Source organism: Castor canadensis, chromosome 10 (genome assembly GCF_047511655.1).
Source record: "Castor canadensis chromosome 10, mCasCan1.hap1v2, whole genome shotgun sequence".
Taxonomy (NCBI): domain Eukaryota; kingdom Metazoa; phylum Chordata; class Mammalia; order Rodentia; family Castoridae; genus Castor; species Castor canadensis.
In genome coordinates, this window is record NC_133395.1 from 136,554,947 (window position 1) to 136,580,477 (window position 25,531).

General features: G+C 43.1%; 1 protein-coding gene across 1 annotated transcript in view; it reads left to right on the forward strand.

The window, feature by feature from the left end:
• The window catches only part of Itpr1 (inositol 1,4,5-trisphosphate receptor type 1), a 318,227-nt gene extending 293,110 nt beyond the window's left edge, over window positions 1–25,117 (forward strand). The window contains exons 60-62 of the mRNA XM_020184001.2: window positions 585–745; window positions 17,313–17,474; window positions 23,797–25,117. Coding sequence (XP_020039590.1) covers window positions 585–745; window positions 17,313–17,474; window positions 23,797–23,883 — 410 coding nt within the window. The 3' untranslated portion in view covers window positions 23,884–25,117. The remainder of the gene's footprint in view (window positions 1–584; window positions 746–17,312; window positions 17,475–23,796) is intronic.
• Window positions 25,118–25,531: the final 414 nt, after the last annotated feature.

Sequence of the window (25,531 nt, forward strand, 5' to 3'; positions counted from 1 at the left end):
TTCCCTCTCCCTGTTTGCGCCCTTCTTTGACATGAGGAATCTAGCTCCCACTATACACTTACTTATTTGCTCAGTTCTAGAATACGTAGCAACTAGTTCACAACTACTCACCCAGACCTCTGCAGAGTATAAACTTAACAGCTAGAGTTTCAGATTTGTTTAAAGTTATTTTTATCTTTATTCTGTCTCCCAAATAACTTTACTGTGTCCTCATTTTGGTACTTTTCTGGAAGAAGGGACCTCACATTTACTGGTTACCTGATATGTGTAAGCCTATCATCCCTGCTTTCATTCAACCCCTGAACACCTCTGGAACCTGGATGGCAGGTTTCCTATTCACCCACAAGGCAGCCAAGGCACATGCAGATTAAGTAGCAATTTGCAAGGGACAGAGGTGTGATTCAAACCCAGGTGGCTCAAACCCATAACCTGTGTTTTCCTGCTATAATGTGAAACTGAGTGTACTTATTAGGCTGACAAACCCAACTCTGTAAAGGTAGGAGTGAGACAACAGCCTCTTCTGTATTGACTTTTCTGTACCATGCTGCTCAATTGGGGCTGAGGGCTTTCTGTCTCTTTTTTAGGCTTGGAAAGAGACAAGTTTGACAATAAGACTGTCACCTTTGAAGAACACATCAAGGAAGAACACAACATGTGGCACTATCTGTGCTTCATCGTTCTGGTGAAAGTAAAGGACTCCACAGAATACACTGGGCCTGAGAGCTATGTGGCAGAAATGATCAAGGTGAGTGGGAAGGTGCCCACGGGTGGGGCAGCCTTGAAGACCACTGGCCTGCCTTCTCAACCCAGAGTATGGTTCTGGCCGCCCTGGGGGAGCTGCATACCAGCACACCAACATCTGATGTTGACTGAGGCTTTCTCATGAATGAGGCACTATGCTCTGTGACCCTGTGTGTTTTCTCGAGTTATCCTCAGGACCACCAGATGGCTGCTGTCAGCCTGTTTGAAAGGAGGGAACACCATGGCTCAGGCAGATCAGCACAAGACTATCTAAGTGGGGCTGGGATCTTAACCTAGATCAAACTGCACCACCCAACTTCCCATCTGTGTTAATCTGCCTCTCTTCTTGATAATGCTTTTCTTTTCTCTTTTTCTTTTTGGTCTTCTAAACCTTCTGCTTAAATAAGGCCTGTTCTCTAAGAGGTATCTTATAAGTAAATGATTAAATTATCACTAGGCATAATCCAGCATGATTTGTTTGTTTGGGCGCAGCCTAGTTTTCTGGGAACCGCTTTGCTATCATCAGGAAAAGATCATTGATGGGAGGAATTTGAATCCCAGATTAATCTTGCTGATGGAAAGTGTAGGTTGCCATGTCCCACAGGGTAGGGTAGAGGGGGTGACTTCTGCAGGTTTATAGAGAGCTTTTCTCCAGCCGGGCTTTGTAGAGGCACCAGGTGCCATGGCAGCCCTGGTCAGCTGTCCTTTCAGACCTGTGCTGGTATTCAGGAACATGTGCTAAAGTGAACAGGCATGAACTGTGAAATGAAGGGAGTCTTTGTGCTGTGTGCTGATTTGCTCCAAGGAGAAGGGCCATCAGCTACTGAGAAAGACTCCACAAGTCACTGCCTTCCTCCGGTGGCCAAGGACTTCAGCACTCTGCCTGATAATGACTAAGCTTCGCTGTCTTTCTTATGCAGATGTGACTTTTGAGCTTTTTATGATAAAATGCTTGAAGTCAGATCTGCTCGCCTAAGTGTCACCGTACACACACCTCAACACAGGCAGGCTTTCAGCTGTGTTCCTGGCAGGGCAGCAGTCACATGTGCTGATACTTCTGGGATAGCCAGGTTGCCCAGCCGTCCCAGATTCTGGAGGGCTTTCTGGAGGGGATATTGTACTGTCGTACCTTAAAGTCCTGTGGTTCTCAAGTTTGAATGCACGTAGGAATCTTCAAATTCTGACTCAGCAGTCAGGACTTAACCAGTCTCCCAGGGAGTGCTGGAGCGGCTGGTGCGTGAGTCACCCCGTGAGTAGTGAGAATGCCACAGAGGACGTGGAACATACTGATTTAAGAGATTACCATCCAGACTGGCTGTGCAGCTGCTGAGGAGAAATATTCCTGAACCTTTCTGTGTATGTAGTTCTCTTTCGTACGTACAGTTCTTCCACATCTAGCATGGTATTTGGTCATTAAAATTGAACTATGGGGAGTTCCAGGAGGAGGGAACATCTAGGGTGAGGTGAGAAACATGAGGCTTCACAGCAGAGATGGCTGTTGAAAAGGGTGTGGAAAGAGAGAAGGTGACAGAGAGGTCAGAGATGAGCAGAAGGGAAGGAGGAAAATGAACATAGAAGTAAAAGGGAGAAAAAGACACAAGTTCCAGAATGAGGATGAAAGTGTACCCCATTTTGCAGATGAAGTCCTGGCCTTGCTTTTACAAATGGCTCAGGGGCTGAGTGAGTATTCAGCAATCACACTCAGTATGGTACTGCTGGAAAGCAACAGAGAAGATGCTGCCGAGACCCATCCAGGCAGGAACGGACTCCTGTGTGTGAGGAGGTGAGGGACACAGATGGCCCAATGACTTTCACGGGTGGGGCTTGTGTATACGTTTGGGTCATTTCTCCCGCCCCTCCCCCCCGGGAGCCTTCTTCTCCTCCTGTCTTCTCAGCATGTACACTTACATACACCTCAATAGCAACCCCCACTTTTCTCCCCTCAGTGTCTGAATGTGCCCTGTTAATCATCTTACTTTACGGTCACAGGGAAGTCTGTGCCCTTTTGAGCTTGTGTCTCAATCAAGAAGACTTAAAGGAGTCTTGTGAGCAGTCACTTGATGAGGATTAAGAGGCAGAGTGACCCACTGCCTGCCACCCAGCCGGGTCAGAGCCCTCTGCATGTGACATTCTGAGGACGCAGGCATACAGTGTGCTTCCCTGTCCACATCATGCTTTGATTATATGAGATGTCCTGCCATAAAGCCTGAAAAGCTGTGGCGTGGCATCAAAGAATTCTTGACTCTGAATGTCAAAGTCACTGATGAGCCAGATGTTTTGTGCACAAAGCAATAGTGTAGAGAGGTGTTAGAGCCAACCAACTGAAAGGCAGAGCCTTTCTGTCAGCACTGCTTGCAGTGGTGTCTCATCTTGATAGCACATGAATCCCACTTGGGGGGTTCACTTGTTTTGCTCAGGGGATCGTGAGTCCCCTGGACCATCAAGTCAGTCACACTCTGTGGAGGCAGTCACAGCTAGGAAGAGAGGTTTCAAAAGTCTCCCTCCTGAGGAAGAGAACTTCCTACCCACTGCTGTGGAAGGAAGAATCAGGAGATGTGTGACAAGCCAACCATGAGAGGTCAGAGAAGGAAGGGAAAGTAGGCTGGGCCTCCCCTCCACCCCCTGCACATGTCATATCCCAAAAGAAATCTTTGATATGGGCTCTTTGGGGGCCTATGGTCCTCAGAAGAGTCACTTGTGCCTAATGGCACAGGCTGGAGTGTTTCATTCTTCTAAAGCTCTCCTTTAGCTCATTGGTTTAGATCAGAATTTCCCGAAGACTCGTAAAGTAAAATCTGGCAAAGGCCTCCCAGCATGACAGAATTGGAAGGCCTCAGGTGGTCACGTGGAAGCGGATGAACTTCCTAGTGCCCGAGAAGAGCCCCTTTCAGACAGCAGCGTCAGGGATGGCGGTACTGGGCTGGTTAATGGAATCAGCCTGGAGCACCCAAGCTGACTTTGAGAGAATGAAAGCCGGGAGGAGAGTGGCTATGTGCTGGGTGTCGACTCTTCATCCCTAGACCCATCTCCCAAAGGTACACTTCTTCCATTGGTGGCTGCACAGCTACATAAAAACACAAGGCAGTCTGCTAGTGCAGATACATCACCTTTCTTAGTTCTGTAAACTGCCTACAGTCAAGGTGACAGAACCTCCCTCTTTCAAGGGAAATAATGTGTTTCTTGCCATACCTAGAAGGAGGGAAAGAAGAAACATTTGAAAAAGCCTTGTCTTACAGTAGAGAAATCCATGCCAGCTGTTCATCTACAAATTAATATTCCTTTAAACATAATAGAATATCATATATTCTCTTCTCTCGCTTCCTGTTCACCCTCTCTCTTGCCTTATTGGAGGTAGAAATAGCCCTGGCCAAACCAGGGCCAGGCTGAGTCCACCAGGAGCTCATTCCTACCCTGGCATTAGATCTAGAAGCAGAAGATGAAGGTTTGAGTTTCACCTCTGCTCCTTTATAGCCATGGTGCCCCCAAGTCACAAGACATTGCTGATCTGAGTTCCCCAGTCTATAAATCCAAGTTAATAGCACCTCACAGCAACTTTGAGGAATGAGATAAATAGAGGAGACCTGTTGAGTGGCAGACACTCATGGAGGGAGGGCAGGGAGAAAAACAGTTCGTGAGCAGGCTAAGAGCACAGCAGCTGGGAAGCAAAGGTCCTCAGGGTGGAAAAACTTCCCTTCTTGTACTCGCAGGACTTATAAGACACATTGTCACTCAGAGAAATCAGAATGGGCATCTTGACTAAGAACTTCCTCCTGTGGTAAAACCTCATGTTGTCTCGTTTTTTCCTGACTGTTAAATCTTTAAATGTCCTTGAATTTGGAGGCAAGGCATGGTTGACGTCATCTGTCTTTCTCCATTGCATGTGAGTTCTGTCCCTGTGTTTAGTTGTATCCTGTGCTTTCACTGAGCAGAAGCAGGTTACATTGATTTGGGGAGTAGTCTTAGGGTTCTTAGACTGTTTTCTGAGATTGTATTTAGTTTGCTGGTAGACTTGTCCCTTGGCATGTGGTGCTGTGACTCAAAGGCCAGGTGAAGCTCACTACATCACACCTCATGGTGCAGTATTGCATGCATTACTTCTGTCCCCAGGCAGGCTCTGCTTTCAGGGAGATATGACTGCAGAGTTACCTCACAGCCCTGAGTTGCCTTTCCATAGAGGAACTTGAGTCATGGCCATATCCAAAAGAGTGTTGGTGACAGCCTTTTTAAATAAACATGCTTTATTAACCTTGATCTGCATTTAAGTTTCCATAATCATTTATGGGCCACAAGCCCTGGTGTGTTTAATTTTAGCACCATTAGGCCTTGCTCTTGTGCCCACTGAAATAAGAATTTGTGTTAGTCTACAGATTTAAAAGACTATGCTATTGGATAGAAATTTCACTTTTCCTGAGAGAATTAAAAGACTGTACAAATGGGTGTATTAAAGTAAAAGACCAAATATATGATTACCAGCAAAGCCAACTGCCCTTTTTTTTTTTTTTTTTTTTTTACTGTAGTTAAGCTCAGGAGACCAGATTCTTCTTTTTGCTTTAGTTATTTTTCAGGTAAGTTCTTGCATTTTTTGCCCAGGATGGCTTGGACTGTTCTCTTCCTACTTACACCTCCCACATAGTTTGGATAATAGGCGTGAGCCACCATTCCTGGTCTAGATTATTCTTGAATGCTAGAAACTCAAACGTTAAAAGGAAGGTTGGATTTAAAAAATAATAATAACTGAAATATAAGGTGTATCTTTTGCTAATTAAATGTAATTTAAAAGCTTGAGCTGCTTCTCAGGGTCACACAGCTGTACCAGAGCTGCTTAGTTAGAACTCAGCCTCAAGGTATCCTGACCCGCACATCTGTGTGCTCTCAGTGAGCTCACAGATACCATTACTGCACATGTGCACACAGCCCTGGGTCAGGAGCCTGCAGCCTTGGTCATCTGGCTGTATCTGGTTTTTCCCACTTGGACTGACTCATGTCTCTAGCACTTGGAATTAGCCACATTTAAAAGAAGCAGATAAGGCCCCATGGGGGTAGGGAGAAGGGTGTGAGAGAGGATCTCCTAGGTAATGCTGACTGGTGGGTGCATAAATCAATAGGAGCTGTTGCTACCAGCACAACTCCCCAGGCGACGGCCTCAAGTATTCCAGGGGAGTATCAGAATGACAGGAGTTGGGGAAAGGGTAGCCTGCCAGTGTCACAAAGGATATATCTGGAATATATGTTTATTGTGACTTGCTAAAATATGATAAACTCCACTCCCCTGACTTAAACTTGAGACGGCCACCTGGTGGGGGAGGTGGGGTGTCTAAGTACCCAGGAAAGGACAAGACAAGAGAACCACAACCCATTCCACGCCTAGGTGACTCACCCCGTGAGCATAACTCCCTAACAATTAAACACCAGAACGTCTGGTCCTTCATCCTTTAAGCCTGCTGCTGACTCTCACAGCTGGGGTAGACACCTCTCTTCCTAATCCTCTGTGAGGTAGTGAGGTGCTTCTGCAAGGGAAGGAGGGGCCCACTAGCTGGCATTCCTAAGGAATGTGAATTAAGCACTACCAAACTTCTCTGAGGAAACACAGTGGGGAGCCTGGACAGCTGGCTCCAGAGCTTGTTTATCTGTGTCTGATAAGAAGACCTGAGAAGCAAACAGTCAGAAAGCAACTTGTGTTAACAAGGGCGAAAGAGCAAAATGGGAACTGGACACCTCTGTGTCACTCCCTTCTGTCTGAAAGCGGAACTGGCCAAAGTCTTGCACTCTGGGTAACCCGAGAGAGCGTGTGCTATGAAATCTGCAGACAGGGGATGGTGGCAGGTCCAAGGAACTGAGTAAGGAGCCAGAGGAAATAACCAGGGACAGAAATGGAGACGGAGTTTCTTATGGATCACAATTAGATAGGACCAGGCCCTGGGCACCTAGGGGAAAGGGCTGGTGGCAGTGATGACCAGTGTAAAGAAGTGAGCATAAAACTTCGCACAGCTGTTCTGAGGACTCTTGTTAGGGAGAGTGTAAAGTGTAGGAGAGAGGAAGGAGAGTCCAGCAGGGCGTGCACCTAACTCGGCCCTGACCTTCCTTTCCTGAGTTTTCCTCTCCTTTGAGCTGTTACGCAGCAGGCCAGCAGGTCCTAACAGTTGGCAACTGACCTGAACACCCTTTGTTTCATGTAGCTGTAACGGGTTTGGACTTTGATGCCGAGGGGAAGGGAGTGCCTTGATAAATTCCTGGGACATCAATATTGAAATTTTGAAATTTCACCATTGGCAGTACAATATCAACTCCTTTGTGCCTCACCTGGGAGGCCACATGCATTGGTTAAAATGTCACCTGGGGTCTGAAAGCCCTTAGCCCTGAATGAAGATACCACCTGTACATGCGATTCCCAGAACACCTCCTGAAGTCAGCTGACACCACAGCCAAATTCAAGACTATCAGAGAGAAGTGAAGAGGGATTTGGCACTGCCTTCATGGTGGCTGGAAACTGTGTGTCAGCACCATGGGATGAGCCTCCCAGCCAGCTAGCCAGGCAGGCTCTCACCCCACCCTCTGCACTTGAGCTTGGGTTTGTGTCAGTGGCAGCTGCACAAAGCAGTTGCTGAGCTCAGGTTTCCCCACCCAGCCTCATAACACGTTTTGCCCTCTAGTCTAGAGGGAATGAAGTCACACTCTAGATGTGCCGGCCCCCTTCACCGGTACCTTTCTTTTCGTTATGAAGAACTTGGCATCTGCACTGAGCCCTTGGCAGATTCTGGGTCCTGCATGAAGGGTGTGCAGTTAGATCAGCAATGAAGGATTGGTTTCACCACCCACGAAGCCAGTTCTCCCCACTGGTTAGGTCCTCCAAGGATGTAAGTGCACACTATGTGTTTGTACATGCTTGTATACTTACACAAAGTATTTGCATATACACACACATACATACATACATATATATATATATACATTCCCCACCTCTTCCCCTTTATACCTTGAACCACCCTCCCTTTCCTTCTTCCTCTGGGCTGCCCTTTCAATTCCAGACATCCTAGCCACATCTGTAACTCCTTCACCTCAACTCCCACATTTCATGTTTGTTCTAAATATTGACTTTGATAGAGCTAGACAGTCGTGTCATATTGCTACTGAAAGTGTCATATTGCAACCATAAAAAAATGCCTCTTTAAAAATACTTCAACCTGTGGGCACACCCGTAATCCCAACACTTGGGAGACTGAGGCAGGAGGATCAAGAGTTCAAAGCCAAAGACCAAATCATGCCAAAAGAGAGAATCACACCCATTTCTGATGAAATCTCTATGAAAAGCCAAATATGTAGAAATATTCAGAGTTCTTTAAAATGAACTCTAGCCTTTGAGCATGTCTGCAAGGAATGTGACAATGAGGAAAGGCATTAGGACTTAGGTGCAGGCATTTGTATTTAAAGGTCACTCAGGAGGACAGGACTCTTGAGTTTTCTGCATTCACAGGTCCTCTCTCTGTGGGCCCTCAGTTTTACCAGCTGAACAATGAGGAAATTGAACCAAAGAGTCTCATGCCATTGTTAGCACTGAAATTCCAACTTTCAAAGTGGTGGCAGAGTTCCTGAAATATGAGAGGGGGAGGTGTGTGGGTCTCGGGATCCATATTGGGAGCAAGGATAGGGGTATCAGGAGGGAAGGGGGACCTGTGTGATTGGGCTACTAAATACTTAGGGTCAGAGTGCAAGGGGTAGGTTAGAAAATGGAAGACAGGGAATCTGGAGACCCTGCACCTGCAGGTGAACCTTCCAGAAATGGTGCTGTGTGACACCCTCTGCAAACCACTCCCAGGACAGCAGTGCACTGCTGTCTCCTCCCTCCTTGTGGACAGTGATTAAGTTAACACCTCCTAGCACTTCTTTCTCCCAGTGTCTAGACAAGGATGACCTTGAGGAAAGCTGTTTCAGTCCTGAGTTTGCCATTCTGTAAAACCATCAGGTGAAGAGCTTAGGCAGAGCCCTGGGGTGTGGGAAACTTACAGAGCTGATGGTGTGTGTCTGTATGCATGCTTTGGAAGCAAAGCAAAGACGTTTGGAAGCTGTTTAGGCATAAAACAAACATTGGAGTATGAAATTAATTACAGATTAAAGTTGAAAATTAATGGGACCCAGAAAGGCTAGAAAAAAACCAGTGAAAATTGCTAAATCCCCATACATCACCACTAGGAATGTTCTGGTAATTTATCAGCTTCGTTGAAAATGCAGGGAAGTTGCCTAAGCAAAATGTCCTAAGCCAGTTGGGATGCTGATTTTGGGAGCAGGGGGAGCTAGTGTGATTGTTCTTTATTAGGACTTTCAAATGGACCGGCCCCTGCCCTTATCAGGACAGGCAGCTGGCCACTTTCCTCTCCTCTGACCTCTGGTTTCCTCAGTGTGGCAGCTGCCAGGTGCCCCAGACCAGCTGTGCCACTCCAGGTGGTGAACCCTGCTTTCTCAGAGTCCCCGTGGATGCCCAGGATGCATTTCACCTGTGGCCCCAGCATGACTTGAAAGATCCTGCAGCTGGTGCTTCCTAGAGATTTCATCAGAAATGGGTGCGGTTCTCTGTGCTGGCACAAGCCAGTCTTTGTTACGCTGCATCCAAGAACAGCTATTAACTGAGTCTGGGAAGGGTAATTGGTCATTGCAACCCAGCTGAAGATTATATAATGTGGCCATGTCATTCAGAGCTCAAAACAGAACCAGACTGACACCTCTACTTAGCTTAGACAACCCTCATGTGGCTTGGCTGGTAAAAAGGAAATCAGTGTCTCTGAAGTTTATCCCAAAGAAAAAAACAAACTTTATACAGGAGTTCAGCACTGGAGTTAATAATCTCAATTGTGGCATTGCCTCTTTGCTAGCTTCGTGACCTTGGGTAGATGAGACTTGATGCAGAATGCTTTTGCATTATGGCTTCCAGTTTATATGATCCTTACTGTAACCAAGTGCAGTAGCTGGTGATCCCTTTCAAAAATGTTTTTAAACAAAAGGAAACCATGAGCTGACTCATATACTCTACTGTCCTTTGTGCACACTGGAGCCGCACCTTGAACCCTGCTTAGCTCCTAATGCCAGTCTGTTGCTTTTTTTACTGTCACAAATGTCACAAGACTGTGGCAAAAATGTGCAGAAATCTGTGAAAGATAGGGACATTGTATGTGGTTTGAGTTGAGTATAGTTTTGGTACCTGATTTTGGGGGGTAGCCAACAAATTCTGGATATGACATACAATTTCTTTTTATTAATAGACTATTTTTTTTTTTAGCAGTTTTAGGTTTATAGAAAAACAGAGCAGAAAATAGGGACTTCCCATGTACGGTTTGTCCTTCTGCCTCGCTTCCCCACTGTTTTCCCTGTTATCCTGATTATTAACACTTTGTGGTTTCTTTGTTCTAATTGATATACAATTATTGATCAGTTGTTATTTTTAAAGTCCACAGCTTACACTAGGGTTCACTCTGGTGTTGCACATTCTATATGTTTGGACAAATGTGTCTGCCATTATTTTATCATATAGAATAGTTTCACTGCCCTAAAAATCCTCTGTTGCACCTATTCACCCCTCCCTCCCTCTGAGCCTCTGGCACCCACTAGTTTTAGTATGTACAAAATTGAGATCTAGTTTTTGGGTGTTTGTTTTGCTTTGTTTTGTTTTTTGGTGGTACTGGAGTTAGAATTCAGGGTCTTGTATTTGTTAGGCAGGTGTCCTACTGCTTAAATCACACCCCCAAGCCCTTTTTGCATTAGTCATTTTTGAGATAGGGTCTCATGTTTTTCCCTGGACTGGCTTGATCTATAACCCTCCTATTTATGCTTCCCAAGTAGCTGGGATGATAGGCATACACCACCACACCCAGCTACTGGTTGAGATGGAGTCTCACTGACTTTTTTTTTCTTTTATTCATATGTGCATACAATGTTTGGGTCATTTCTCCCCCTTTCCCCCTGCTCCCTCCCTTCCCCCCATCCCTCCACCCTCTCCCCCTCCCCAACCCCTCTCGCTACCAGGCAGAAACTATTTTGCCCTTATCTCTGATTTTGTTGAAGAGAGAATTTAAGCAATAATAGGAAGGACTGAGGATTTTTGCTAGTTGAGATAAGGATAGCTATACAGGGAGTTGACTCACATTGATTTCCTGTGCATGTGTGTTACCTTCTAGGTTAATTCTTCTTGATCTACCCTTTTCTCTAGTTCCTGGTCCCCTTCTCCTATTGGCCTCTGTCACTTTAAAGTATCTGCTTTAGTTTCTCTGCATTGAGGGCAACAAATGCTATCTAGTTTTTTAGGTGTCTTACCTATCCTTATATCTCCCTTGTGTGCTCTCGCTTTTATCATGTGCTCATAGTCCAATCCCCTTGTTGTGTTTGCCCTTGATCTAATGTCCACATATGAGGGAGAACATACGATTTTTGGTCTTTTGGGCCAGGCTAACCTCACTCAGAATGATGTTCTCCAATTCCATCCATTTACCAGCTAATGATAACATTTCGTTCTTCTTCATGGCTGCATAAAATTCCATTGTGTATAGATACCACATTTTCTTTATCCATTCGTCAGTGGTGGGGCATCTTGGCTGTTTCCATAACTTGGCTATTATGAATAGTGCTGCGAGTCTCACTAACTTTTTGCTTGGGCTGGCCTGGAACCACAATCCTCTTGACTGCCACCATGCCTGGCTTTTTTAATGTGTAAATCTCAAAGTCGTTGAGCATAGCTAAAGATAATCATTACAGTTTTTCATCCAGAGCAATAGATTCTGGTTTGTTTTATTGTTTTGTTGCTGTGATGTTAGAAAAATGAGCTCTGAAGAATTATTTATTTGGGGGGGCTGGCGAAGTGCTCAAGTGGTAGAATGCCTGCCTAGCAAGCGTGAAACCCTGAGTTCAAACCCTAGTACCACCCAAAAAAAGAAAATTATTTTCTTCTTCAATGTCAGTAATCACTGAGCTCACCAAAAGGGAAAAATGATTGAAAGCTTCCAAGTGTCCTATATAATCCTGCTGTTGCAAAGTTAAATAGGCAGTATTTCTCCTTTAGACATTTTATGGGGAGACAAATGATATTTCTAAACCTCCCCCAGCCTTCCCTCGTTCTAATCATTCCAGTCACCCTGCCTGCTTGGGAGATAGGTAGAAATGCAGCCACCATTTGAGTTGAAAGACTGTCTTTGCATCTAGAATCTTCTGAGGGGTTTCTCCACAGTAAAGAAGAAACAACTCCATCTTTCTAGAGCCAGTCCTCTCTCCCTCTCTACCCTCAAACCCCCCCATCTAAAAACCTCATTTTCTAATCTGGCTATGAAAGAACAAAGCATTCAAAAACTAATGCTCCACTGTTAAGGCAGTAAATAGAATTCTCTACCTGAGCAGACTTCCTCTGAGGGGTGATGGAGTCTCAGGAGTCTTTCTTAGAACAGCCTCGTCAACTGAACCTGGGAAGAAGGACAAAAAGAATGCTTCTCAGTTTAACTAGCATTTGCATCATAGAATCCAATCTTTCTCTCTCAGACACATACTCCCTCTTGCCAGTCAAGGATGTTTGAGGAGGCTGGTCAGTGCCACCCCCATATCTAAAACTTCAGTGTTTGCCCTAGCAGGGACTTTTCCAACTTTACCTAGAAAAGAAACTAACCAGAACCTTAGCACTTGTGGTCAGCCTGCTTCCGGCTGTGGCTTCAGTTAGTTTGTCTGCTTTGACAGAGGAAGCACTTGCAGTGACGGGAACTGCCTGGCTGGATTGTAGGAGGACTGGGGTAGACAGTGCCTCATGACATTGGCATGTGAGATGCCAGTAGCAAGGAGAGTTAGGGAAGGGAAAAGGGATGTCTCAGACCCAAAGTGACAAATGCTCTGTGACCCCCAAGGTCCCCCCACTCTCCCTCTGACCACATACACACTGGCTCACCCCAAGATGAATTCATTTATAAACAAAATGTTGAAGATGACTTTCCCCAAAAATGCAGTAGAAGCCAAGACAGTGAGACATGGTTTTGAATAAACCCCACGCAAGATTATGCAAACACTGCTGGGCCTTCACACTGGCTGGTGAAGAGCCGTGGGTGACAGGCTTTGCTGGAGTAATTTAGCACACAGACAAACTCAGCACTTTGAAAGAAAATCTTAGCTGAATAGAAAGTCACAGGATTCATGTATTCTCCCTCTGCTCCTACACCAGTGATTGGAATAGTCTAAACATTTTAATTTCAGGATGAAGACTCTCTCTGCAGAGGGTAGTCCTGTTGGTAGGAACATCACACCACACTGGAGCTTACCCTACTGAGCAGGGCGCAGATCCAACTGAAAACTGGGAGAACAGCTAATTAATTTTAACTACTAGGTAATCTGAGATTTAACTTAACAGCCCAGGTGATTATTTAATTAAAATACTGGCAACACCTAGGATCTCAAATTTGGGGAGCTACCCATTCCTCTGCAGGAGATAACTGTGAGTTTGTTCTGTGTGGGTTAGAATCCTAGTGGGGACCCTCTTACTCCCAGCTTTTCATTATTAGAAATTTAGGAGAACCCATAGCCGTGATGACTGGTAAAGATCTCTACCTGGGGACCCTCACCTACTTTTGCATTGAAGGCCTCCTGGGAAATGAGAATGTAGATTCATCCCTAGGGTCCGAGCCTAGGTCCCAGGGTGGCCTGCGTGAGTAATCTTTCTCCGGAGTGGTGGGTTTTACCTTAAAAGCTGGATTCAATTTCCTGTTTGTTCTGCCCCAAGCATTTTTTTTTTTTAACATTCAGTCATTTACCATCAACTAAAATGAGCATTCTAAAAAGATGCATTAATCTGTCTGTGGCTCTTTGTGCTCCTTAGGCAGGGCCTTCATGTCCCAGGATTACAGGAATCCGAAATGTAGAGGCAAAAGGAAAGGGGGAAAAAACACACAGGATTCACTGCCTCTCCCTCACCACTGAGGTGAAATGCAGCTCTCCTAATGCCCCCTCTGTACACTCAGCTCTCATACCTGGGAGCGCCAGACCATGGCCCACACACCTGCCAGGCAGAGCTCATTTTTCTCCTCTTCACGTCCTCAGCACTCAGCTCTGACCTGGGCACAAGTTGTAAAGAGCTGTCCAGTGGAGGAAGTCTGTGCGTTTTGCATTTGTTCAAAGACCTTTCTGAAGTCACTGCCAGGAGTGGGGGTGGGGGAATCACATATGCTGTGAAAGGTGGGAATCTGCCACAGAAAGCTTCATTTGAATGTCATCATGCAGTCATTCGTATTAGAATTAGGAGAAGATACTGTTCTCTAACTTGAATCTACGCACAGATTCATGCACGGATCTTCTGAAGGCCTCATCCATGTGGACTCTGTTTGGAAATCTGTGTTTTCTATTTTTATAGAGGGTTTGCTAAGCAAATGAACATGTGAGAGTTTTGAGAGCCAGATTTTAGATGAATTCACTAACATTTTAGGCTTCAAAGCATATATTCGCATGTCAGTAATACACTAGCTACAGGTGAGTGCTGGTTATTTGCTAACTCAGCGTGCAGGGCTCCCCACCTAGCCCTCTCCCTTCCCTATCTTTCTGTTCTCATTTCATGCCTTGCCATTCACTCCTGTCCCTCCCTCATGTCACTTACACAGCTATAGTTTGAGCTGCTCCTTCCCGTCTGCCCTCATCAGCAAATCCAGCCTTGTACCAATACCCTCTGAATAGAGGACACCCTCAGGCCTGCCCCCACCAGAGCAAACTTCTGACCCTCTTCAGGCCCATGCCTTTTGCACAGGGGTTTCTAGCCAACCAATCCCTGGAGTTGGCTCTGTCTTTGATATCACTGTCTACCACTCATTTGACACCTCTGAGCTGCTTTTCTCCTGCCTAGGTGTCCATGCAGGAACCTGGCTGATAGGAGCCCTGTCTCCTACTTAGGTGTTCAAGCCACTTCTTAAAGAGGTCCAGAATGCAGTGACCCTGTCTGTGTGGCTCACTGCTGTATCCTCAGCACCAAGCATGTGAAGGAAGGGCTCCTGAAGTAGTTGTTGAATTTGTTATAAATATTTTTAAAATACTTTTACTTATTTGAAATAACTGTCAAGTATTTCCCACCTCCCCCCAAAATTATACTCAGTTACAGTTTATGATTTGCAAGCACCAGATAATTCTTAGGACCTTCTTAGTCCCATGTGTACCTGACAAGTCATCATCCCTTTCAGAGCCTCAATTCCCTACATTTTATTTTCATATATATAATTAGTTATCTGTAAACTGTTCTGGTGTTACATTCTTTCACAGCCCAGTGGCTCTTTAGAGTTTGACAGTGTAAGTGGGACTTTGGATCTTGTTTTCTTCAACTTGCTATCCTCTTCTGTGATTGGTCTGCAAAAATTTGTAGCAGTCATGGTTGGTATCCAGGGCCTCTGATGGCTGGGTTAGCCTTCTGTGGGCTCTCTCCACAGCTTTGGGTTCATGGCTTGATCAGTCCAGTCCTTTCCATCTCTCCCCCCTTCACAGGAGCTGGTAAAACCTAGTGGGAAGGACTGTTCACCAGCCATTGCTCTCTTCTGGAAAATTATGTTCGGTCCTTCCTCAGCCTTGCATAGGCCTTTGAACACGGGATATTTCCTGGTGGGCAGATGAATGGAGTCTAATCAGTCATAGATCCCTATGCCTGTGTGGTAGAAAACAGAAATGGAGTATCCTGTTGATACCCCATTTTGCCCACGACACTATCGTGGGAAACTGATGTAAATGAGTGTAGTCAGGCATGAAGTCTTGTGCTAGTGAAGTGCTTATCTCAGCACTGCGTTTTTCTCCTCCAGCAGTCATTGTAAGGAACCCAGCCCTACTATTTAAGCATGTGTTATCAGGATCCATGCAGGAAAACAGAGCTTCGCTCCATCTTTCCTCAAATAGTGACCATATGTCTGCAGATTCTAGTCACTACACAAAGGTGGTTCTAGTTCTCATGATACAATGGACAGTGAGTTCCTGGTCTCTCCCAGAGTCTTAGACACTGTTCCAAAGTAGATGTGATGCTGTGCTGCCAGAGTGGTATGCTTTCTTCGCAATACTGCACAACTAGTTTTTCTATGGCTTCTACATTGCGAGATCACCTTAGAGCAAGACCATTTAGCGATCACACTTGACGTGTAATACTTAAACTTTTCTCATGGAATTTTGTTTTTTATTTTAAGTATGTTGATACCTTCTTATATACAGCAGATGTTGACAAACTTTGGCCCATCAGCCAAATGCAGTCACATCTGTTTCTTTATATAGGGTCTGTGGCTGTTTGGGGGACTGAGTAGCAGAGTAGTTATAACAGAGATATGGTCCACAAAGCCAAAAATATTTACTATACCGGGTTGGCAGGATGGGCTACTTGGGAGGCTGAAATAGAAGGATTATGGTTAGAGGGCAAAAGTATGAGACCCTATCAAAAACAAACTAAAGTAAAAAGGGCTGGGGGCATGGCTCAAGTGGTAGAGCACTTGTCTAGCAAGCACAAGGCCCTGAGTTCAAACCCCAATACCACCAAGAGAAAAAAAAGACAGAAGAAAACATTGACTGTACAAAAAAGTGGTGCTGACCCATACGTAATATATACAAAGCAACAATACTGAGATCTTTGTGTGTGTTTGGGGCATGATTTGTTTTGGAAAGTCTGTTTTTCCTGACGTGATGGAAATGGTCCTGATGAGGTGATATGAGATCAATCTGAAATGAGTCAGTTTTTTTCCTGTGGCTTATGCTGACTAGGCTTTTTTTCATTCCTGTCTCTTTGTCCAGGACTTAGCTGTAGGCATGCTTTTTAGGAGGAAGAGTCCCATTTTGCTAACCAGCAGTGAGAAATACTGTTCCCAGGCATGAGCTGTGACATCAGAAGGATAGGGAGGAGCAGGTAGCTGAATAGGCCTGCCTTGTACCAGGGGACAGCACCCATCAACCGTTTCTGGGTGAAAGGACAGTAGTGGTTTCTATAAACTCAAATCTGGGAAATCAGTTGAGCCTTTAACCGTCCCCTTACCCAAGCAAACCCCCACACACACCCATTAAAATGCCATACTTGGAATCTTAAAATTCATTTTACTACCAGTGTTTGCAAATGGCTTCCTCAGTATAATGCTTTATAAACTACACAGGACAATAGAGCAGTCAAATTCACAGAGACAGAAAGTAGGATGCCAGAGGTGGAGATGTGGGGATGGGATTTCAGTTGGGAAATGGAAAATGCTGGTTGCACAGGGATGTGAATGTACTTAACGCCACTGAACTTGCACACTTAAGAATTGCTACATTTTCTTATGCATATTTTACCCCAATTTAAAACAAAACTCATTGCAAAGATCAGAGCCACCATAGCAGTATTCAAAGTTGCAGTTAGGACTCTAATTTGGAAACCTACTTGTACCCTATATTTAATTTTACAGCGAGTTCCTTTTCTAAGAATTAAGAGTTGCATTATGTTCAATTAAAAAGATCATTATTGAGCAGTTAAATAAATACATAGCATGTTACTTTTGCACGTGGAAGATGACATGGTCAGAGAGCCTTTCTTGTTTCTACCTTTAGAAATAATTCCCCCTTTTTTTTTTCAATGTGGATTCTAGGAAAGAAACCTTGACTGGTTCCCCAGAATGAGAGCCATGTCTTTGGTCAGCAGTGATGCTGAGGGAGAACAGAATGAGCTGAGAAACCTGCAGGAGAAGCTGGAGTCCACCATGAAGCTTGTCACAAATCTTTCCGGCCAGCTGTCAGAATTAAAGGATCAGGTAAAGAAGGGAAACCCATCCTCCCCACAACACAAACACATGCCACTACTATACAGTGCAAAATCTGTGGTGCTCATGTGACAGTGCTGAAGCACTTCATCTGGATAGCTGGGGACGGGGTGCCAGAGAACAAACTCACTCCACCAGTCAGTCTCCTCCACTTTCCTGCCCTTTTCCAGGCACTATTCCCAGTACTGCTGAGAACATAGTATTAATATGAAAAGCATAACCAAACAGTGAGGAAATGCAATTCCTCCAATGAAATACTGAACAAAACAAAAACAGTGCAGAAAGCTATACCCTTTTTAATGTATTCATTGGTAAGAGCTTAAAAGCTATTTCTTATTTTGCTTCCTAGACCTCAGATTTGTCAAATCTCCACTAAGAAATTTTAAACTCAGCATCCTGGGATAAACCATAGTTTTGGAAAAGCCCTTTCAGGCTCATATATTTGCCAAAGCTTATTGAGTTGCTGCCAGCATAAAGGCATGATGCCAGGTGCTGAGTATCCAACATTGAGCCATAGAGACTTAAACTGATTGGCAGTCTGCAAAAATGCTGCCCCTCCCTGCTCCCCCGCCATGTAATAATTGCTTTGCGCCTTCAAGTAAGTTGGGGGAGGGTAAACAGATTTATACCAAACCCCATGCATTTTTCTCCCTTCAATACCCTAAAATGAGCATACCACAGTCATCAGGTGGTTACCTAGAGATAGGATGCAGCTCTGTGTCAGGATTTGAACCTGGGATGGTGAGCAGACTGCACTCATTATGTACAGATGGCTCCAATTCAGCATCCAACTCAGCATTTTACATGAGTTTCTGAAAGCTGTTTAATCAACTCCATAGACAAGATTATAAATTTTATAAGCAATGGGTACCAGGCAAGCCCGCGCTGGAGGTAAGTTGTACCCATGGGTGACTTACTACTCTTATACACATCGTAATTAATGAAGACCTTATCTACAGTAAACTCTTCTTGGAGGTGGTTTACAGAGCATTTTTATTAAACCCTGCTTTGAATTATATTTTCCAACTAAATTATTCCTAACTATGCCCTAAGATACCATTTGGCCTCAAGTTCTTCCCTTATCACATGTGCTGAGATGCCAATGAGAAGAGAAGGCCTTGTTGATGAGAGCTTGGTAGCCACCTAAAACAAATAATAACCTACATAAGTAAAACTAATGAAGATCTAGTGAGATTTCTCTGCTCATTAACTTTTGTGTCCTGCTGAGAAACATTTGACAAATTTCCACAGGACCAAACTGGTTCATGAGTATCTCATCTGCCTTAGCTCCCTATGTCCATTAGGACCCAAGAGCTAGGGGAACTTCATGCCCATCGAAAGCTTTAGGGATCTGCTCCCATTTCAGAGAGCTGTGGTGTCAAGAGGCTCAGTTAAATCAGATGTTTTAAATTAGGTGCCAAAAAATCTTAAGATTCTGACTTAAGACAGACTTAAACAAAGGAGCTCTTTGGATTGCCATAAAGTCTGGTGCCAGTTTTTCAGAGAAACAAATCATCTATGCTTCAGACCTGCAGTACCAGGCACAGTACCAGAACTGAGCCGATGAGGCATCCTAGCTCTCCACTGCCACGGCAGCCAACACTCGTTCTCGCTCACTCGTTAGCACTTTTGGAAGCTCTTTAGGGGTGTGTCTCTGTTAAGATGAGCAATTGGGTGTTTCCAGTTTACTAGAGTCTCAAAATATGTCCAAAGCACAACTTACTGTATTTGGGGGTATTCTGGGGGAGGGGGGTAAAACCAAGCAAGCCTTCCCTCCAGGCTCTGTTGAAATCCCTATCCTTGCAGTGCTGAGTCTTGTTTTCAGTTGCTTCTGAAGCTGCCTCAAGGCCCATTTTGCAAACCAGTGAACCTTATCCAAGGAGTGAGCCAAGCAGAGGAAATGCAGAAGGAATCACAGGTGTTAGAGGATAGCCAAGACTGCAAGTGTCATCTCACTCAGTTCCCTCGCGGTATTGACGAGTTTAAGAAGGAGTTTTCTTAGGAAACAGACCCAGCTTCTCATGATGGTGCCAGGGCAGGAGTTCCTAGCCCCATGTAGGTTTCTTTTGTGTGGTGTGTATCGTTTGCTTTGATTTGTTTCGTCCCTGTACTATTTGCCTTTCATGATGGTTTAAATTCTTAGTCATTTTCCTTCAAAAGTCACATGATGCATTTAAACAGAATGGGGGATATATTCACAACTGAGCATACTAGAGACTTGGCATTTATAAAATTCAAGGTAGAATTATTCCTATGTTTTAGCTTAAAAAAAATTTAGTTAAATATGGACTAAGATGACATTAGAACCAGTATCGCTTAAAGTGCTCTGTCCCAGCCCTGTTTACATTTTCTTGTTACGAATGGCAATTGGAACCACTCTTCAGAAAGCCCTTTCCCCGTAAATGATTTTGAAATTGAACCATTTTTTTTTTTCCCGGAAGGTGTTATAAGCTACAAAGAAATATAAAAAACTAGTAGTCCATTTTCAAGTACTTTTACCAGGATTGGTGTGCTTAAGTTCTAAAGTGCCCAGCATTCGAGGGAAAGTACACTAGAGCTGCTTTTGGGGGAGTGCAAGGTAGGGTTGCTTCTGCTCACAAGGAGCTAGTCAGAGCTTTCTTTTGATTATATAATTTCCACAACAAACTTGTAATGCATTTGTTTAGGAATCAACTTGTTGAATAGATCTGAATTTCATTAAGCCTGGTGTTAGAAGAATCACAAAGATTTCTTAAATAGTTATGCATAAGAAGATATGTTAGAGAAATGCTGGTTCTAAAACAGTAATTGTGAAAATTCCTTTTCTATAAAGGGAAAAACTGAATTAAAAAAAAACAAAAATTCCCACAAATGATTAATGACAAAAAACTATCATGTTTTTAAAAACAACTATGAAAGAATACCATTCAATGGTAAAAATGCTGGAAAACACAAAAATTGCTTCATTACTTAGATATTTGGTAGATTTTTCTGATCTAGAAACCAGTAGTAGAACAATGACAGTTTAAGCATGGATGACTGTGGTTTTAATCTCTACTGTTACTGAGGTCTTTGGTGGTTGTTTTCTTAAACTACCAATTGGGGGAGGAAAAGTTCTTGTAAGGGTATTAGTAAAAACATGGTTCGTGGTGTCACTTGTTGGTCAGGGTTACTATTTCAAGTATTAATGATGCATCTTCAAGTTTTCCCTCCCAAGAGATTCTGAACACTAAATGTGATTCTCTTACATCCTATTCCAAGGAGGAGTACTAATGTAAGAACTTCATATTTTTTTGCATATTTTCTTCATAATCCAAAAGAGCAAATACTGAACAAAGGGTTAACTTTCTTGAAAATGTGACTGGCTTCCTCTAGGACAGTGACCCTTCTCTGTTGTTGCCAGGAAAATAAGATGTGCTTGAAAATCCTGATGATATTAGCATATTGCATTTTTCATGCAAGAGCATTATCACATTAACTGCTTAAGGAAGGAAAGAGTAACAAAAGACTGGAATATTGAACAGACCTTACTGAATGAATATCGTTTATGTTCTTTACACTGCGGTGGGGCCACAGAAGGGGAAAAAGGCAACGTCTACCCTTTGGGATGCCATAATTAACGAGACAAAGAAGGCATGGGTAAACTTCCACAGAGAGCAGAGAACTAGGTAGTTGGTCCAGTGCAAAGCCTGGAGTGAGGAAGGAACATATCTTGTATAATCTTACAAGCAGTTGGCAGAGAAGTGCAGAAGGGGCTTCCCAGGAGAGGAATGGGCCTGAACAAAGGCATGACAGTGTGTGGCATGCTCAAGGAATGGCACTGTGATCTGGTTAACCCTCTTTCAGCCGACAGCTGTGAACCACGTGTTTTGCCAGGTGCAGCACTAAGTATCAGGGTACAGAGATGAAGACCTAGTCTGCCTTCTACAGCTAATAATCTCGACTGGGAGACAAATAAGAAAACAGATGAATTCCACAGAGGCAGTCTGGTAGAGAGGTGTGAACAGGCTGTGATGAGAATGAAGAAGAGGGTTGTGGCACCCTCAGAATGAGTATAGGGAGAGGATTCAAGTCATTACCCCACAACCTTCCCGGGTGCTAATGCTGGAGCTTGGTTTCCAGGCTTGAGAAAGTTTGCCAGGTACAATAGAAAGGACTAAGACATTAGGGAGCAGCTGTAAGAATCCAAATCCTTTCTGTGTGTTTATATTAAATCAGTATCTCATTGTACTCAAGAGATACTTTGGTTTTACTTCTCAGTATTTTGGGATCATCATTTCTGATCAAAACTGACTTTACAGGCCTTTAAAAGTAATTCTGATTACTAGAGTTTGCTGGCTGTTTAGACTGTGAATAACCAGGATCTTACTGTGTGGGACTTGAAAGCAGCTTTTCAAAAACCGGTAAGATCTGTGAAAACCAGACTGTGGTGTGTGTGTGCTGTCCATGAGCCTTCCTTTCTGTGCCAGCCTTTAATCCCTTAGAGGCAGAGCTAGTAGACTCAAGTTTGCTCATTTGTGCCCAACGCCTAGTGTTTTCATGCAAGATCTTTCAGATGTTTGGCTGCATCTGATTTGTAAAGCTACAATATTCTTTGCTTCTTGTTCAGACTGGAGTCAAAAGGAGCATGCACACATTCAAGCTGGTTTCTATATTTGTGTAGCTAGGAAGAAGAGCATCGCTTCAACAGTCCGTCCTCAGCTAAATGGGAATGCTGAGGATTTTAGATGTACTGCAACCGAGACATTTCACACTGCTCAAAATAGAAGTTTCAGTGTTGAATTTTGAATACAGTTACTTTAGATGTGACTCTGATGAATATTTTTATCAAGAGACCATTACTGTTTCAGATGTCCAAAAAGAATGCTTATGGGAGATGATACTAAGGATAGACTTTGTTTGTTATATTTTTTTAAACAGGTAATAGTATGTGTGAATAGTTGGTTAGGATGGAGCTAATAAAACCTGAAACAATCTGAGAATAAGCCAGAGTGGACTCACCCAAGGAAACTTTGGAGGCTAACTATAATCTCTTCAGTCAATTCCTTATAACAAGCTTCATTAAAAGCTTTCTTTTGGAAATATTCAGTCCTTATAAATCTTTTTTCATCTAAGTTACAACCAAGAATTTCCACAGGAGCTTAAAAATAGTATCTTAACTTGAAGGGATAAGTGCTATGTTTTGGGAAAAAAAATAACCACTTTAAATAACTTACTCTGGTTTTATGTTCTTGCACGCTAATTTGTACCAAAAATTAGTTCCAATGAAAACCCGAGGTTTTGTGATACGGTACTAAGACATTTACATACAACCTCTCAGTGTTACACTTATGAGACAGGAATTATCATCCTGACTGATGAAGAAACAAACTTGCAGAAGTTAAGCACAAGCCATAACGAAAGAGTTCTATCAGATTCCAAGCCTCCATTCTTTTTGCTGCTCTACCCTCTCTGTTTTGGAAACCAAAAATCTAGAAGTGGTACCTTAAGCAACTTGCATACAACAGTTTCATCCAATATATGCTTCACATGCCTTTTTATCTTAATCAGCTTAAATGCCAGCCTCCAATTCAGAGCTAGGACTAACTGGATGAAGACAAATACTAATGCAGAAGATTAGGTATGGAATAGAGATAGAAATTCAACATAAGAACATGTTTAGTTCAACAGTAAAACAAAAACAAAAACTAAAAACCCTCTTGGCTTTAGGTTGTGAAAGCACTTTTTCATGGGGGCCTGTCTTAAGAAGTGGTCCCTCCTGACGTTATGCAGAATGCAGTCTCCATTGGTAGCAAGGAATAGAGGCCGCTGGTGGCCAGAGCATTGTTTATACTATTTATCATTCTGGCCTCAGGAAGATATGAGGGCATTTCTCACCTTCCTAGATGGCTCAGGTAACTTTTTATCTCTCTAACCAGCTGTCAGGAATCATGGGCACCATCTTAGTCCTAGGATTCTAAATCCACAGCTTTCTGGGTAGTATGGCGTGTTCTTGCTATCACCCTCAGCCACCATTTTCCAATGAGTCTTTAAATCATTTGGAAATGGTTTGGGGACACAGTCAAGAATCTTGTGCTTTTCCTGTTTTTTGTTTCTTTATGAAACAAGTAGCAAGCAGTACTGAATGTTACATTGCATGACTAGGTCCACAGAATTCCCCATTCTGCTTAGGAAGATTCCCTTTTTGAAGTTCTGTATGTTTGATATGGTGACAGTACGCTATTTGTAGAAAGTGGGTTTCAGTATAAACCGTAACCACAGAGGTAAATCTATGGTTCAGTGTATGATCTGACGCACAGGAAATGTCTAATGATGAAACTTTTTAACTTTCCAGATGACAGAACAAAGGAAGCAGAAACAAAGAATTGGTCTTCTAGGACATCCTCCTCACATGAATGTCAACCCACAGCAACCAGCATAAGCAAGTGAGAGAGAGGAATGTATTTACCTTTTCTAATTATTATTAGTGTGGGTATGGCTAATTAGTTCTGATTCTCCCACTAAGATTACATTTATGCTTAGTACATTTGTAAATACTCAGTTTTATACTGTATGTATATCATTGCTACTTTAAAGGTTTGGGTACATGTATTGTAATTAGATTTGTTGGCATGATGACTTTTCATTTGTGCCAAAAATATTAAAAATGCCTTTTTTGGAAGGACTAAAGAAAGCACCTGATTTGCACTTGAACCAGATTATAGATTTAAAAAGTATATAACATGTATTTTGTATTTAAAACTAGAATAGCCAGTATTTATGTTTTTTATAAAACTGTGCAATACGAATTATGCAATCACAGTAAATTTGTAACTCCTGAGTATCCTAAAGGGAGTGCACATTTTTGAAGCTGGTGTGTTAATACTGTGTAATAAATGGTTAAATATCAAATGATGCTGCTGCCAGAATTATATTACTGGTGAGTTTCAGGCCCCTGGGCATTTTGTATCATGTAATTATTTGATGATGACGCTGTTTCTCGTTGCTAGCGGCATTAGTGCCTCTGTCTCAGTAATAATGCTCCGGTCTACGAACTGTTAAATCAGCATTCATTTTAGGAACAGCAAGTTTAGTTTCAAGGATACTTTTAAGCTTCTAAATCAATCATTTAAACTATTTCTTTAAGTAAGAGAATGTTAGAGACTCACACTTTAGCTTGTGAAGCAGTTAATGAATTTTTTTAAAGGAAATTTTTATGCAATGTTTGGGATAATCAAGTATTGCCGGCCAATCAGTGTCATCTCCTGAGTGAATTTTGATGTCACGTTACAAAGAAATGAGTAATTGATGGATTCTAGCTTACTCCAAACGGTAGTTATTTTATTTTCCTTCAAACATCCAAACCAACCTACCACAGTAGCTAAGAAGTACTAAAACTGTATACATCCGTGTAAAGATGAAATATGAATTGACCACTGACATGGTATCATAAAGAGACACGTTTTGGCTTTACTTTGTCACATGAATTCTTTTCTGGATGGATGAAAAGTATGAAAGGAAACTTTTATACCTGTTGCCTAGTTTTGTACATGGGTCTCATTTTACTAGAGAATCTCTCTGCAAAAATGTTTAAAAATGTATCGAAAGCAGAGTTCTGAAATGAGTCGTTTGTAAATGCATATATAAATATTTAATAAATGATGCAGAATAATATACAGAGACTGACTACGGGCTTTCATTTGACATTTCTTTGTGATTTAACAGCTATTCCAATTATATACTTTTGTACAACTGGTTTGGTTAATTCACAAAATGCTGAACTGGCTTAAAAAAAAAGTCGTAACTCTCAGAAAAACCACTAGAACAAATACTAGAGGGTACTCAATACAACATTAATCTATCTAGATTAGTGAGGGCCTAAAAGGATGTCACAGGTACCCTGGCGTGCCGGGGTGTTCAGCTCAGTGCATCTCCTGGGCTATTGCTGGGGTCTTTAAGTTAGTGACACTCCCACCTAGTGAAACCAAAAGTTGAAGTTTTAGTCCACACCGCATAGTCAGGGTCCTATAGGAGATGGTTTAAAATGTTTTTACAAAGTTAACTCTTCTATCCAAATGTAGAAAAACTTA